At 38.5% G+C, this 17,880-nt stretch overlaps 1 protein-coding gene across 1 annotated transcript; it reads right to left on the bottom strand.

The window, feature by feature from the left end:
• Positions 1-2,127: 2,127 nt before the first annotated feature.
• Positions 2,128-13,090, bottom strand: npc1l1 (NPC1-like 1). The gene is made up of 21 exons (XM_040019309.1): positions 12,879-13,090; positions 11,383-11,544; positions 10,332-11,240; positions 9,657-9,950; positions 9,342-9,565; positions 9,134-9,234; positions 8,858-9,030; positions 8,149-8,277; positions 7,060-7,242; positions 6,852-6,966; positions 6,466-6,731; positions 6,189-6,278; positions 5,909-6,099; positions 4,215-4,342; positions 3,957-4,086; positions 3,816-3,871; positions 3,560-3,710; positions 3,211-3,442; positions 2,813-2,926; positions 2,528-2,690; positions 2,128-2,415 (listed from the first exon to the last, which is right to left on the bottom strand). The coding sequence occupies exons 1-21, from the start codon at positions 12,918-12,920 to the stop codon at positions 2,216-2,218; spliced, it is 4,053 nt and encodes a 1,350-aa protein (XP_039875243.1). The 5' UTR covers positions 12,921-13,090; the 3' UTR covers positions 2,128-2,215.
• Between the last annotated feature and the right edge of the window lie 4,790 nt (positions 13,091-17,880).

Here is a 17,880-nt window from a genome sequence, read left to right as displayed (position 1 = left end):
GACAATAAAGCAAAAAGTGTAGGCAGAGATCCCCCTGTTGACCTGTGGAGCTGCTGCTGATGGTTTTTAAGTTTTATAAGTTGGACCTTTTGAATTTTTACACTCCTTAATCCTAGAGGATAAATCTATAGGATAAGATGCACTTGTATGACCATTTGTTTTGTTTCGGTAGGATTCCAAAATAACATTTCTTTTCTATAAAGTAATTTAGCTTAAAGCTGCAATGACATATTCACATTTTAAAAAGAAAATGAACTATTGAAACAAAGGTGCAGGGTTTAAAAATGTAAATCCTTACTATACGTCTTTCTTTTCTGACCTGTTTTTGATCTTAAACTCCTCTTATATATCGTTGTTCTTTCGAATGAAACACATGGAGTAACAGATGTTGTAAACTTCAAAATCAATGAAAACAATAAGAGGATATTTAATTTTTGACTTGTGTGACGATCAGAGTTGGGATTAAACGTTTTATGGGCTGCAGAAGATTATCAACAGCAGTGGTCCACAGCAGGGAATATCTGAAAATAAAGAAATTACTGTTGTGATGTCAGTGGGCAGACTGTTTTATAGTTTAGGCCCGGTCACCTTTGTTTTTACTAGCATAAACTTTGGAACAACCATTCACTGATCTAAGTAAATGACCAGGCACACATGGGTTTAACAAGTGCATCATGTACTTCGAACCTGGCATTTAATGCTTTAAAGGTGTTAAATTCTTTTAAAAAAATGTAACATTTTAATCTGAATGAGTTCAGAACGTGCAGTTGTGTAGGTCATCTTCTGCTTTTATTTTGGCACTCTTCTAAAAGAAGCACAATGTTTACAGGAGAGAGTGCTGTAGAGCTTAGAAATGTAACATGACTGATTGCTGCATCATCAAAGTCTAAATCATGTGGAAGCCAGAACAGGAAAATAGTAGTATGCATGCTTGCTCCTTAACTAAATCCTAAAGAAATGTTGTCTGACCTTCTGGTTTCCAGTCAGACTCAAAAAAGTGTATTTACTGGAACATATCTTTGATTTCAAAGTCCAAGTGATTATAAATTAAAAGAAATTAAGTCCCCAAACAAAATACACAAAAGCAGCCCGATGTCAGGTAGAAGCTCATGTTTTTATGCCTGGGGACAATTTACCTGATGTCTATTTTTATTTCTCTTTAGAGAAAAAAAAGACATTTCCATAATAAACTGATGCAGAAAAAACCCCAATGCGCACCAAAAAATTCATCAAATTTTAGGAAAAATTCATGTCTCATAGCCAACCCCAGCCCTCCAGCTTAATGTCTTCCACTAAGTGCTCATATAAACTACCGCCGATAAATGAGACGTGTGATGTCAAGAACGTGATCAGCAGCAGCACGCCCACCTGCAAAAGTCCTTATTATTTTTTGGGCAGAGTATAAAAAGCCAACATAATATTTTCATGGATAAAATCAGTTTTTTCTATCACAGTCAGACTAAGTGCAAGAAAAAACTGAAAGATGTGTATTTTCATTTCACGAAATGACACAAAGTTCAAAGAGTCCTTGATTTATTCTTTTTTTTTTTTTACTATTTGAAAAAAACAAAACAAACACACACATTCCTGGACCCAAATTGGCCAAAACTTAAAAAAAAAATCCTAACATGTATTAGAAATGTTTTAAAAGAGACAGCTTTGTGAGTCCTGGAATTCATACAGTGGCAGCAGCACCAAGATAAAGAAAAGCGTTTGTGTATGATGAAATAATATATTAAATACATATCACAACAGAAATACACATTTCTGCGAAACAGTTTCAATTTATAATCATGGAAAACTATAATGTTTTCAGTGGATTATTCATTCACATAATGAATGTAGTTGATATTTTATCACTGATTGCACATTTCCTGCAATAGCTGTGGAGTGTGTGTTCATTTGAATCAGTCACTTCTACAGTGAAGTGTTGAACAAAAAAATACAAAATGACTAACTCGTGATTCTTCGTTTAAGCCTCTATCAAATACGCTTCCTATACGTTGATTCAGGAAGCCTGAACTTCATTGCATTAGTCCATTGTTGCATTGCTTCAAAAATATTGCACACCTGTGTAGGTCCTACCTTCCATTTTGGACAGAGATACACAAGCAGGCTAATAATTTCCACATGGGGCCAAAATGTCATTTTCTGTGTCCATCGTGACTCTGTATGCTACAGTAATTTACCTCAAAACTGATTTTGTTTTTTGTGCTCACAACCTGTCAGTTTTCCCCACCGTTTTTGAACCACTTTCATCCACGGTGTTTGAGTACGGGTCCTGTTTTATTTCATTGCCTTCGTAGCTGATGTTATCATAAACTTGTCTCATGTGGCTGTTCGTCTCCGCCTTTTCCCTGTCCTTTTCTTTTTCCTGCTGGAACTGGAGCAGCACCGCTTTATTTACACTGGGACCTGAGAGAAAGGAGCACGACACAACGCAACAGCCAGACACTTAGTCTTCACCTTCAGTTTTAATAGTTTCTCTACTACACATAAAGAACCCAGAGGAAAATGATGTACGTACCGAAATAACTGAGCACCACTGGGAGGAATATAAGTCCGTGAGCCATTCCCAGGAGTGTAATGACGAGGTTCAACCGGAAGAAGAAAATCTGGATGAGCTGCGCTTTGGCAAATGCCAGCACGATGATGCCTGGCAGGTTAGTCATAGCAACACCAGCAAACACCTTGAGGGTGCAAAAAAAGGGAAAATTCATTTGAAAACATGTCTTTATTTTCCTTTTTTTGGTTCAAATTTTTCTTTAATGGGTGATTAACAACATCAGCTCTTGCTTTATAGTTTACTTACTGCGCTGCCCATTTTGGCTGTAGCCTCGATTGCTCTTTCCACACGTGTGGGCTTGGTGCTGAGTGCAAACGATCTCGTCATATGCGACACAAACTCAACAGAGATGCCCACCGCCTGCAGATTGCACAGAAGATGTGAGTTAGCCTAGACTTTCACTTTCATTTAAACCATCAAAAATGAATCTCTGCAAAGCACGGGAAAAATACAAAAGGCTAGCAAATTTAGTAAAAATATCCACACTCAGTTGATTGTATAGGTTGGTCTCTAAAGAAACCCAGTGATGCAGCTAATCAGCACCTGTTATTAGGCAGACTGGTCAACACAATGTCTTTCCATAACTGTGTCCGCACTTGAGAAAATGAGCCTCCTTCAGTCCCAATGATCTGATTTGCTCTTACCGTGACCAGATTGATGAGAGCCACGGCGTTATAGTCGATGCTCCACAGCGTCATGACACCGACTGTATCCACAACGATCATGACAATGGTGAGCAAATTGAGCAGGCCGGAGCGCAGATCCAAGCCGAGCAACAGACAGCAGACCACGAAGGTCGGCAGCAGACACAAGGAAATGTTGAAGAGTCCCTCATTCACAATAGTCAGGTACTGCTCATAAAATACGTAGGTTATCCTGGAAGGAGGAGAAACACAAAACATTGATCAGAAAATACAAACCGCTTAAAGACTAAAACAACTTTCTGGCAGAGTGGTTGGAAATGAGGTGCAGGGAAACGGGGAAAGCACATACGTGTAAGGGAACACTTCAAAGTCAGGCGAGGTGCCTGGCACGAGCCTCATGCCTTGGGTGATCTTGTCAGCAAGCTCCCTGGCCATCTTCAGGGCAGCGGTGAACTCCTGGGAGTTGGTCAGAGGCGTGTGGTAAGCCATGAACCGAGAGGCTGGAGAGACAGGGGGGTAAAAAAGGTTTTATTTCCTATTTTTTAAATCTGTTTTTGAATGAATAGAATCACTTCCACTGCTATGCGCTGTTTTTGGGGACCTACCTATTATTTCCCCACTTTCATCTCTTACCACTGCTTTGTCATACGCTCCTAGACCGCTGTTTAAAAAAGACAGTAAGCCATGAGATTTCCGTTTTGATGCTGGGATTTATTAGTGTGTATGCGCGCATTTACAATACAAACCCTTTGGAGCACTGCAGGTCAGGCCTGTTAGTCAGAAAGTCAGGAAGGTAGCGGTTGAATTGTGCCACAGTGGGCCTCACCGTATCATTATCAGGACGTGCCAGACACCTTTTAGCACAGATTAAACCAGCTGTTAAGACAAATAAGAAGAGTAGGGGTTATTGAAGTCATGTCTTTGTTCATGTTTAGATAGTAACATCAAAAACTGCGTGCAAGTATGTTTTTTAATGCTTTTTTCATTTAAGAAATGATTCTCACATTCATTTGCAGGACAGAAATGTCCTACATTGGGACCGTTGGTGTACAGACGACAACATTTGGATTGGGGGTTCAACCAGTCAATGAAATCATCCACCCACGAGTTCGCAGGGATAGCCACATAGGATCTAAAGTTGAGATCATATAAATAATTATTTATTCTCATAATCATCAAATTCAGAAAAAGTAAGAAACAGCAATATCTTGTTAGTCTGTTGCATTAAAAGTAACATTATCCAGCACTTCCAAGCAATAATTCATCATTTTATTCCAAAATTGAAGTTTAAAAAACCACTTCAGTTTGTGTTTTAAGGGGTTCTGTGCTTGAATATTTGGCCATTTTTCTCTGTCTGTCTCTATGCTCAGTATGCTTCAGGAAGCTAACAACCTGTAGCTACTTCAAATGTAATAACATCAGTCTCATACTTAGTAAATTTCAAAGCCATCTATCTGGATCTGGGATTATGTACTGAATATTTCTAAATAACTACAGCTGTGTTTAAGAAGGCTCAGCAGCACTTTCACTTCCCGAGGTTGCTGAAGAAGTACTGTGTAGATGAGAAACTACTGGTTTGCCTTCTTTCGCTCACTGAAAGCATGCCAGCGTACTGTGTTACAGCGTGGTCTGCCGGATGCTCTGCAGCAGATAAAAGAAGCTACCCCCAGGGTAATAAAGACAGTATGAAAGCTCACTGGCTCCGCTCTTCCCTCCCTGGAAGAGACTGAAAAAGCAAGATACCTCTCAAATGTCTTAAAAACCCCTAAAAACAGCTGTCACACTGGATACTTGCTATTTGACCTGTTCCCCACTGGTAGACGCTACAGCTCCACCAAAACAGAGGCAAACAGCTCAAGCCCTAACTCAAGCAGGGATGCTGTAATGCACCATGACACTTTCTATTTAATTCTTTGCTCCTTTTTTATTCATAATCATTCATTGTCTTCTACTGAAAGAACTGACTTTACTGTGGGAATGACTTTGTTGTTTTATTGTGTGAATGGCTTGTTTTTATGCTTGGGGCACCTGCACAATTAGCATCTCAATTTAACTATTTTATAACCCAAAGATTATTAAAGGCGTTCTGATACAAATCTTTCAGTTAAATTTATTGGAGTTCTTAATGATAGATTTATTGTTCCTGTTTTATGAGATGCTGTTTGCCAGCTGATAAGGCTGCTGATAAATACGGCTCCATAATTCTGCTTATCTTGAGGAAACAATTGTGTTTTGTTACCTACGACGGTCTCAGTCTGATCGAATATATCAAAATGTAAAGTGTTTAGGTGAATCACAGGGAAGCTGGGAAGATTATTTTGTGCATCAGAAGTTTCAAATCTGTCAGAACACAGTTTCTGATTGCAAGCATATTTCGAGAATAATTATAGGGGATATCTCAGTGATTGCTTTCACTAACTGGCACTATCACTCAGAGACACCCTTCATCTGCTCTGTGGCAATTATGTTGCTGAGTTTATCATTAACTGATCTGACTGGAAAGTGTGTAACAGGTTGCCACTACGATATCAGCAAGGTCAAGGATATGTTGTGATGTGAAGGACACATGCAGAGTATCAGAACTGTTGCAAGCAACTGGTAGATACAGAGTTTAAGTGAGCAACAATGGTACAGAGTTTGCTTTTAAAGCTTAAAGTTTCCCGTGTTCAGATTATAAACAATAAATCCACTGACTCACCGTTCAGGGTAGTTTGTGGCGTACTGGATCTTCTGAGTCAGCGAGAACTGATCACAACCCACGCTGGAGCAGACTGCATTCATGCCCTCCACAGAGGTGAAGTTGAACCCCTTTTTTGTTACAAAATAAACAGGAACGCCAACTTCAAAGTACTTGTTCAGGTACTGGAAATAGGTCAGCATGTATGAGTCCTGCATCGAAAACAGAAATATCTTTGTGAACAGGTTTAACAGGAAGAAAATAGTGTCATTGCCATTTATACATAATTGTGCTTACTGACCTGAGGCATAGCCAGCTCCTGATCCAAACCCACTTTCACATTCATCATGAGGAATAAGGCTCCACAGAACATAAAGATGAAAACTACTATCTGAGGAGAACATAGAATAGAGTGAATTTATCAAACATCTGTTTAAAAACACACACATCTCAATATGAGTTTGTGTTCATCTCATTAAATTTCATCTCGCAGGATTTAACATCAGTGAGACAGCTGAGGTCAGCGGTTTAGAATAACTGTGGACTGAATATGTTTTATGTTGTTGGTGAGGCATTACCACTATGATCCTGGTGTAGCGGTGCAGTAGAACAGGGGCATAGTATTTCTTCATGAATGGCATCAGAAAACCCTTATTTGGCTTTTTTGGACGCTGTTTTGACACTTTAATGCAACAGAGAAGTTCACAGCGGTTGTTGTCTTGGCGCCGGGCATCCAGGGACAACAGCGCAACAAAAGCTGTCATCTGGAGGGCAAAGTCCATGAGCACAGCCAGAGCAGCATATAGAGCAAAGGACTTCACTGCTGGCATAGTGGACAGGGCCCCTGAAACAAACATGGATAGAGGGTAATGCACCAGACAAAACACCAAGTCCAGCTTGGTGTAAAAAATTTTTATTACATTTTTAAAACTAAGGATTCAACTAAGGATATCAGATTATATACCTAGGAAGAAGCAGACAGACTCAGAAAGACTGCACAGGAGCATGCTGGGAGCCACGTTTCCAAGGACACGCCCGATCTGCTCCTCTCGCTTCTCGTGAGGCCTCCGCACATCTCTCTGGAAGACAGGAAGAGTAACTTAATAAAAATTCCACCATGTTAAAAAAAATGGCACCATTGTACATTTATGGCACACATAGATATACAATACCTGGTACTCCAGAACAAAGATGAAGATGTTGTCAGCTCCCACGGCGAGCACCAGGAAGGGAACGACCTGAAGGATGACCAGTGAGGAGGGTATGCCAATCCAGGAATAAAAACCCATTGAGGCCAGGACAGAGCAGGCGACCACCAGGATCCCACCCAAACCAACCAGAAACTTAGAGTCCACCTACAGGACAAAGAGATGCAAATGTACAAACGTCTCAGTGAACCCATTGACATTTCTTTATTACGCTGTAGTAAGAACAATAATCCTGACATAGGCATACTGTATCAGCTTCTCCTTATCACGTACAGTAGGTGATATATACCATTCTATCATTTTTTTCTCTCTGTACAGAAGCCAGTATAACCCAGGGGCATATTTTATGCTCACATTTTTACAGCAACAACTAAATTCATGTTTTAGCAACTTAAAAAAAAAAGAAAAAAGCTCCGATCATAACGCTTTCAGCTCTTGGTCAGAGGGTTTAAAAAGCATGTTGTTTCTAGTCAAATATGGCTTTATTTGCCATGTTATCAAGGTTACTGCACACTATTATCTAATCTAGGTCAAATGGACAGCAGCTAACAGTTGCACCCAGCACCACACTTAAATGTTAGCAAAAAATGACATTATTCTGATACCAAATGAATGCACATTAACACTTATGTTAAATCCAAACTTAAGTGTTAAAGTGTAAGCAAACCTAACCCATAAGTGTGTATTCTTATGCTTTGCAGTTACTAGTTAGCATCAACGATGTTACCGAACATTTTTAGCATGCTAATCAGCACGAAACAAAACATACAGCTGAGGCTAACTGGAAAGTAATTTCTTTTGCAGATGCTAGATTTGGAAAAATGAAAATACTGACATAACTGTGCTACATCAAAATGTTTGGGCTCCATCCTGGGCAGACCATGAAGGTAGGTGTTAAGACATTTCACCTAAAACCACACAAGTGAAAAGGCAGAGTGTGGCAGGGTTTATGAACACCCGTTCAAAGACTAATGGCACTAAAGGGATTAACTGCTGATTTGCAAGTTGCAATACCCGGGAATACCTGATGCTACCCATTCTGCGGAGACGTACCAGTAAGCGTTTCCATGAAGAGTGCTCTCCAAGTGCCACAGCGATGTAAACGAAAATTACAGCATAGCTGATCATGAAGATGGGGATATCTTCTGCAGTTGTTCGATTGATCTCGTCCTCCAGAGATCTCTATTAACAGAGCAGAGAAGTGAGTGATTAGATGTGTTAAAGGTCACAGAGAGGCCAACTTAACGTTTCTTAGAAAAACATCAACAGCAAGTCTTTATCAGTATGCCTGGTAATTGCTTCATTTTGCTTTCTTGAGCATTTTGATCTTTATTAGATAGGACACGACTGTGAGCAGGCAGGAAACGAGTGCAAAGATGGTGTAATGACACGTACAAAGGTCCCTGGACCACCTCAGACAAGTGACACGCGGCCAAGGCCTTAATGGATCTTTTCTACTCTGCTTCATCACTCAAAGCATTTTACACCTCATTCACCGAATCACTTTTTTCTAAGTGATTCATTTCTATTTCACATTCACACACATGTGAGATTCTTACTCAGCACAAAGCATTGGGAGGAACTCAGAGTTAATTATCTTGCCCCCCAAACACTTTGGCCACAAACCCTCAAACCTGCCAATTCTACTTCTTGAGCCACAGTGACTCACGTAAATCACAGGTAACTGCCCCAAAATCCACACAAATTTCTCATTTGAACTTAAATTTTGTAAATATACGAATAATGCGTACTCAGTTTTTACCTCTGCCATGTATGCAAAAGTGAAGCTGTTTTTCGGGTCTTTCTGGTATTCTTGGACAATTTTAAGAAACTCTTTCTCCCATTGCATAGCCACTTTGAATTTAGGGTCACTGCGAGCATAGTTGTTCAGGGAGAAGGTCAGGATGAAGGCCTCAGCACTGCTGAATGTATCATCTGGGAAAAGTCAAGTGTAAATTGTTCAAGTGAGTTAGAAGCACCTTTTTGTGTGTTGTACAATAATTTCAGGGATAAAACAGTGGTTCTAAAAGTCTCTTACCCTCATATCCTCCCACAGCCAGGAATGGGAAGACTGGAGCTCCATAGTCAGCCATGCAGCTCATACCTAAATCTGTGATGTCTTTGAAGGACAAAGGAGAGCTTGAGGAGAAGTGGAAAAAGGGGGAGAAAGGATGGTTTTATGTGCCGGAAGGTGAAGTTTATAAAAATGAGCGGTGTTGGTTGCAGTTTTTTTAATGAATGCTTACCCAAGGCAGTAGATGAGGTGGTCTCTCCAGTCCACCTCTTTGGTCACTCCCAGCTCAGTCATGTTCACTTTAGCGTTAATGTGGTCTAGGCTGTTCTGGAAGTACTGTGGCAAGCTGTTGACTGCACAGTCAGTCAAGGAAGGGTTGTTGGGATTTAGCGGCGCAAAGCACACATCCTTCAAACTTGCTGTCCGGTTCAGATCATCTGACCAAAACTGAATATTCTAAAAACAGAATGAGGGGGGTTTCAGTTAGTCAACATGGAATGGTGCACCTTTTCAAACACTGTCAGCAGTCAGCTTTGACTTTGAGTACCTGTATTCGTGTCTGGAGTTCCAGCAGCTCAATGATGAGCTCTTTGGACATTATCCCACTAAAGTTTTGCGGTCCAAACAGCAACGAGTCATAAATGTGGCTTTTTCTGCCTGGTGCTGTCAAGATTACTTGATTTGTCCTGTAGAAGGGATCAAAGTACGTGTCGTGGAATTCTTTCTCTTGGCGAGCCCGGCTGTTAGGGGCAGACCAAAGTTCAACTGGATCGGTGGTGAGTTTGATGTCTTTGAGGCCAACAGATAAAACAGCCACGACAATAAGAGACAGGAGGAGGACCTTGAAAAAAGATCAAATATTCTTCAGGTGTGGTGTCTTCGTCTGGCTAACAATATACTTTCTCTTAAATCCACTGTGTAAGGTAAGGTTAACGCAAGAATTCTACTTCAAGTGGCTTTGAAATGGGAACATATCTATACTGAATTAGTAAATAAAAGATAGATAATAGGGAATTATCAGTATTCTTTATATTCCAAATGTCACTTTGAACAATAAAAATGTAATCTTCCTCATTTTAGTCCACTCAGAGGATTTGTTGCTATAGCATAACTGGGTTTGGTATGAACAGCATCTTATGATTTGACTTTAATTCTTCCACTAAAGCTAAAAGAAGGCCTAGTGGGTACATACGGCCTACTTTTACTGGATCAAAGTACTTACAGTGAGGGGATAAGAGGCCATGATGGTTCCCCAAATCCGGAACTGTGAGCTCAGGTAAGCCTGAGCAGCCAAGCTGTTTGTCTCAGCACATGTCACCTCTGAGGGATGGATGATCTTCTCAGTCACTTTATCACTGTCCTTGTCTTTGCCTTTACCTCTGTGTATTCCTTTCTTTTTATTTTTTTGAGATGCCACCCACCAGGAGATAGAGAGGTATAGGACAAAGGAAAGTATCAGGAGAATGAGCAAGATGATAGAAATTACAAGGTAACCATTGGTGCCCAGCAGTGTAAAGGGGCCAGCGACCGGTGAAGGAGGTAGCACACTTGGACACGATTCTTGGCAGTCCTGACAGGAGCAAACGTCCCCTCCTGTAGGTGTGGTCTCATTACACATGAGAGCGACCCCGTTGTAGGGAATCACACCTTCTGGCAATCCTGTGGTGTCTCCTTCTTGTATTATTTTAAAGTCGATGTCCAGAGGAGCCAAACCGTTACTCGAGTCCCCTTGGAAATCGTACCAGCGCTGGGGAGTGCACAGCTTTGCCCCATAGCGACCACACATGGTGGCAATGGCATAGCCTCCAATCGTGGCAGGAATCCTGACATTTTTACATGACTGGAAGGAGGTATCAGCAAAAGTCTTGCCGATGAATGCCTGGTAACCCAACACGGCCTCCCTCGTCCTATTCTGCTCAGTGACATTCATCACCTTTGTGACCTTAACCGTTTGGCTCTGGTTAGGACTGCAGGTGTTGATGCAGTGCAGGTGAGCAAAGTTGTAAGCACAGGAAGGGCAGCGGACGAGAACAGCCTTGGACAGGGTCAGGCTCTTTTCCAGTGATCCCAGCTGTTTGATCGTACAACAAGCATATGTGCTGCTCTCTCCCTGGTCAAACATGGGGCACACCTGCAGCAGGAACAAATGTAATTATAAAAGGATTCTAACACGCACTTATTGAGAATAGACAGAAATCTACCTCTGCCACACTTCATTCAAACTTCTTCTCTTACAGCAGTTCACTCCACCAAGAAGAAGGATATACACACACCTGTTTGAGTATCTTGTAGTGGTCTCCAGTGACGAGTTTGGCACGAGTGTAATTCAGACATGGGACGATGGGATCAATGAGGGTGTTATTTAGCAGCGGGTTACGACCACACTCATCATAAAAAACACAATATCCCGGCTCATGCTGGGCCTCTGATAGACTCTGCGTGGAAGAGACGAGTTTTCAAGAGTAAGTACAATAAAGGCAGCAACAGCGCTTTTAATGTAGAGTCTGCTTAGAAATCAAAAACTTCTCAGCACAGATGTTCGATTATAAAAATTATTTTCCTACTCACAAACATTACAGTTAGCATGAAGCGATAAGCTCAATGATATGTTTTCCAAAAACTTGTATAAGTTTGATTGTGTTTATTATAATGCCTATAACATTTTCTAAGAATAACTCGTAACATCTCACAGCCCTGTCACAATGACTCAAACGCTACACGGTGTCCTGCCAGCTCAGCTTCTTTATTGCCAATTTGCAACAATAAAATGGAGATTGTACTAATAAATTGCACACGTTCAAGGTTAATTATAACCACAAACTACATGCGTGCCTACAATACAAGATAAAAAAAAAATGTAAATACTAAGTACAATTAATTTTTAAAAATAGTGTTTGATTTCTGTTGGAATATAAATTGACTTTTATTTTTTATAGTCAAACACAATGTATTCTTGTAACATGCAATGTGATTAAAGGTGACTGTTTCCAAACCTACGGGGCTTAAAAATGTCAACTCTAATTTTTTACAGTTTAAAGCAAAGGCAAATAAAATGTCATGATATAAATTTAATCACCTTTAACACGAGAATAGAAATTTGGGGAAAGTCACAAATGTGTGAAGGGCATTACCTTTGAAAGTTTTAAATATAATAGAAATAACAATAATAATAATAATAATAATAATAATAACAATAATAACAATAATAAAATGTTATATCATACTTTGCATGAGAGTATGTGAGATAAATATAATTGTGACGACTACATTTGAATGGTCAGTGATGTAAAATGTTTGAAACAGCTTAAAAAATCACCCATATAGAAAAATATTACATGCACATATTTATGTATGCATTATGTGCATATGTTCAACACAGTTTAAATCTAAAACCACAACAGTGATTTTACCTGAGAAGCTGTTTGCACACCTTCTTCTCTAACCTCAACTCTGGACATAAAAATCACTACTTACTTATATTTATTTATTGTATTGCTTTTAATTTGGGTTTCTTATCTGCGAATGTACTATAAAAATACATATTGATTGCTTGTTTAAACAGTTATATTAATTTAGGATTTTAATTAAACGTTAATCTTTCTAGTTTTAAGTGCTGATCACAGATCAAATGATTAATACATTTCAACCCCCCCCCCCCTCATCATGCTGTTAACTGAAAAAAATGTACAGTATTACATCTTCAATATATTATAGAAACCAGTGCACAACTGCAATAAATTCCCCAATAAAAAAAGAAGAAAAAACTTACCACAATATTTATAAAAATGACAAGGGCTGCAAAACGCATCATGATTCCTGAGCACGATTCAACAACAGAAGAGTCAGATTCTTAAATTTCAGTAAAATAGGAGTGTAAGGAGTGTTTCACTGTTGACCTATTAGAAGATGCATTAGGAAAGAAGGTGAGAGGTGATGTGGGTTGTCTCTGTTGTCTGTCTGTCTGTCTGTCTATCTTACAGTGTTAGGGCTACGTAAGGAGAAACGTGTTCTGGTGTGATGTTGCTGCCGGCCAATCACGGGCGAAAGCTACCAGTTGCTCCGTTTGATAATTAACACAAAAAATAGATTTTGATAGGGTTGCTGGGGTGATTCAGCAGAGCTGGGAGAAACAAAATCCCACCCAGACATCTAAGCCACACCTAGTTCTTCACTTGTGCTTCATCTTACATTGATACTTGAACTGATACCACCTGGAAATTTGTAGTTTTATTGACGATAGATAAACATTCTGAGTGATTTGAATCATGTCAATCCCTTTACAGCAAGAAGCATGTGTAGGCTGTTGTTGCTTGTTTTCAGAGCAGTGCATGTAGGAAACATCCAAAGTACAGCACACTACTACTGAACCTTTAGACCATCATCAAAGTGACTATCTGATCTATAGGGTACAGTGAGAGAACAATACCTGTGTTCCTGATATGATATGATGGATCATTTTTCTTTAAATCAAAAAGTCATTTAGTGCTTTGAATGGTCAGTAGGACTAGAAAAAAACTAAATGAATACAAATATATTACTTTCAAGTCCAGTGATGGTCTGTAAGCATGCCAAGACGACATGATCAACTTTGTAATTAATGCTCTTATCACATGTCAAGGTCACAGCTGAGATAAAGAAGAGATCCGATGGTCCAGATGCTATCGTCTGAGCTTTCAGGGTGAAGGTGCGTGAGCATTTAAATTTGTGATAAACAGACATGGTGCAGAAGATGGGAAGAAATGGCAAAGATATGAGGATGTTTATTGTTCTTTCGTGATAAGTGGCAGCATAACAGAATTTTGTAACTATTCATAAAGTTTAGGATTTATCAGCATCTCTATCTATCCACTTTGCGCCGATTTTCAGAGCGATTGCAGCAGTTCCTGTGCAATTCCAGAGTCATAACGGGAGCAGGTTTCATTCAGCAGAACAAATCTATTTCTGATGCTACACCGTCCAAACGTTTATCACTAAATTATTTTATTCTCATTCTGTTATATCATGTTTTTGTGACGTTGGTAGATGCGGTGCACCCTGGCATTTATTCTTTATGAGCGCTATTTCTTAAAGGACTCTGCCCAACCATAAAATGATTTTGCAAAGATTAGCCAAAAATTAATAAGCCTCTCTGTTCTTAAAAGGAAAAACATCTTCATGGAATAGATTTATATGCTGCTGCAATTTAGACTTTTGTAAGTAATGACAGAGTCTATATACATGTTTTAAGGTTCTATCACATTTTCTAGAATGTGCAGACCTGCAGAACTTACTGAAAAACTAACTTCAGGTAAACACTGTTCGGACTGGAAATCCACTATCACCGCTTCAATTGGTTCAACTAAACTTGCACATGAGTCGGGCTGGAAACAGCACTTTACTTCATATCATTTATGTTTGGTGCCAATCAAAGTTTTGATTCTGTGGGGTTGTTTTTTTTTCCAAATCATTTATATTTTTGATTTTGTTTTTGTGTGTTTATTTAAACCTGTTTCTTTCATTACCTTGTGTTTTTGATGATCGTTATCATGCACCAATTTGTGTGCTGTGCATTCCCTTGTTTATATGAGAAACAACTGTGCAGACCTTGAGAAGTTGAAAACATTTACTAATTTTGGAAATAAAAATGAAGAACATTTTAAAGTTAAAATTATTAAAATTATTAAATTAAAAATTATGATCAATAAATCAGGATTTGAAAGCAGTTCCTTTGCAGGACTGGTCGTTGTGCACGTTTTTGGGTTTTTTTTCAATTGGGATTCGATACTTTTCATGCACAAAAGACATGAACATAAATGTGATGTTGTCAGTAACCTGCATTTAAAACAAAATAAAACACCAGGACACCCGATTGTCGCATAGAAGGTGACAGCAGAGGACCAATAAATTAGTGGGATGACCCCCACTGGTGGGCAATCCAGCCACTGCAGGTGGGGGAAGATAAGCAGGGGAAACTGACGGGACAGGTGTGAACCTTTTTGCTTCATGCTAGAAAAGACTGAGGACTCTCTGCACTAAATCAACATTTCTCTGACAATCCAAAAAAAATAACTTATATTAAAGAAAACAGAAGTATAAAATATATGTACTTCATACATATAGGTATAAGTATCGCATTATATGTTTGCCTTTATGTTGTTGTTTCAAAACAGCAGGAGAAATGTTTCATTTAACTGTTGTTCTGTTTTTGATAATGTTGTAACTGATCGCATCAAAGTGAATTAGGCATTAAAAACTATCTGTCATGTGACCTAATGTGATGCATTTTGATTAGTATGATTTTGTTTAACTTAAGAACACCAACCACATCTTTCAGTGTGGGACACCAGTATGCAATAAACAGCTGAATCAATTTTATGCATGGGTCTGTTATATATAGTAGATCGTTTAAATACTGTAACAGACTCATGTGCAATTATGTAATTATTTCTAATGATGGCAAAATACTAAATGTTACACAAAAAACGTACAAATTTCTCTAAAAGGGTTATGGGAAATAAAAAGAATGTACCTACTGAAGTTAACACACTGACAGTAATAGTATATTATATATTAAGGCTTATATGTTTAAGTTTTTGAAGATTAATAATATTATCACATCGACATGTACTAATTAGCTACAGCACAGACAGTTGTGAGTTTAATAGTCTTAGAGTTTTATGGCACAAAAAGAAAAGAGAAAGAGCTGTAGCATTCAGGGTGCAGTCTTCAAATAATGCCTATCTAAACCATTTTAGAAAACAGATTTTGCATCCAGATAGCGTACATTGTCCCCTTTTTATGATGGGCTCCTTATCATTATTTATGGAGCTCATGTTAAGCTGAACGGATCTGGGGAGAGCCAATCATCTTGACTTGTTGGACTCAGATAAAGGTGAAAGGTAGTTTCCTTAGAAAACCCTCAGTATCAGATTAAAAAACAACTGTATTAGCAGATAAATCTGTTTCTACATGAGGGAGATTCAAGTTGTTTAAGTACCTGCAAATATCATCAGTGTTTTTCCCAATAACAGTAGAAATATATATTTATATTAGCTGTATTCTTTAAGATGTTATTCAGACACTGATATTTTACATGCAGTTGATTTTTCCTCCAAATTTAGTGGTATTTTTACTTAAACTGTACCTCACCTATACAAATTTTACTTGTATTTTTTTTCTTTATCCCCACAACCGTGCACCAATGCAGTGTGTGCATTTATATATATGTTCATTTTCATTTTGTTCAACTTTACAGATCTGCTTCACTACTCTCATAACTAAATATTTCTCTTTTTACTCCACAGCTTTACCTGTTCACTTTTCAGCTCATAGCCAATGAAAACCATACATATGCAAATGTTATATTTTCATTTTTCTGGATAAACTGAAAGATTAGATCTTCTATTTTTCCCTGAAATTTCTGAAATTCTTGTTTAGATATCCTCCTGAGGACCGAGGAAAAAAGAATCTTCCCATTGAACTTTCTTTGTGATTTCCTTCCTCGTTGGAGTTGAAAGAGGCCGCCCAAACACATGAATTATCGATGGAAAGACTGGGATGTCCTCTATTTAGTACATCAGGACTTAGTAGGGTAGTTCAAATAAGTCGAAAGATATAGACCAAAAACAAATGTCCATTACAGAAGACAGAGAATAAATGAATAGGCTGGTTCTCAGGAGGATATTAAAAAATTAAAAGATTCTGGAGTCGCTGAAGGACTGTGTTTCAGTGCCTTTTAAATATATTTGGTAAAATTTATTTGTGTATTTATTTATTTTATTGATTACATAAATGTGTTATATTAATATTACTTTTCTGGGGACCACCAGAGGTCAGTATTCAATATACAAGGGTTCGTCAAAGTGTTTCTATAAATTATGGTCTACTGTGCTTATTTTGTTCTTTATATCTTTGGAAAAACCTCATGTTACATACATATGAAGTATTAAGATTTGATGCTAGAAGACACATAGTTGTAACACCAACAGACTGTAATGACATCAGGATCATAAGTTTGTGCAAACTAACAAGGAATTTGACTGGGCTTCACTTTGTTATCTTTATGCAAAAAAAAAAGAAAAGAAGCGTTTTTTTTAAATAGGCAGTGAAGTGTGATTATATGACCTCAGCTTTTTTAATTCCTGTAGCTGAAGCTACAAAGTGTTGTGGAACTTAAAGTAATTTCACTCCATCAATACAGCCCTTACTGACAAGTCTGATTTTTTCAAACGAAGAAAGTTTACAAGACGGTTGTGAGGCCTGCTATGATGTAAGGTTTGGAGACTGGAGACTTGGCTCTGACAAAAAGATGTGAGGCTGAGCTGTAGAGCTGAGATGGTCACCTATTAAGACTGATGTGGACAAGGTTAGAAATGAATATATAAGAGTGACAGCTCAGGTTCAGCAGTTTGGAGACGACTTTAGAGAGATTGTTTGGACATGCGCAGAGGAGGGATAGTGGATATTTTGGACAAAGGATGTTGAATATGGAGCTGACGTGGAAAAAGAAAGAAGATTACGGAGAAGAGAGAGAGATGGAGGCAGACAATCCACTGCAGTGACCCTTAAATGAAGCAGCTGGAAGAAGAAGAAGAAGAAGAAAACAGATGAAGAAGTTTCTTTATGAAACAAAATCGCATTTGTTTCCATTTAGACTTAAAATAAAAAAAATAAAATTACATGGCTGCACAAAGAACTTGTTACTTCTGCATGTTTGTATCATCCTGATAATAAGAATGTTTTATTAAGTATGACACAAACCAAATGAAAAATATGTCAAAATCAGAAACACT

Source organism: Simochromis diagramma, unplaced genomic scaffold (genome assembly GCF_900408965.1).
Source record: "Simochromis diagramma unplaced genomic scaffold, fSimDia1.1 OVJJ01000822.1, whole genome shotgun sequence".
Taxonomy (NCBI): domain Eukaryota; kingdom Metazoa; phylum Chordata; class Actinopteri; order Cichliformes; family Cichlidae; genus Simochromis; species Simochromis diagramma.
Note: the sequence above shows the minus strand (reverse complement) of the source record. Positions and strands in the feature narration are given on the sequence as shown.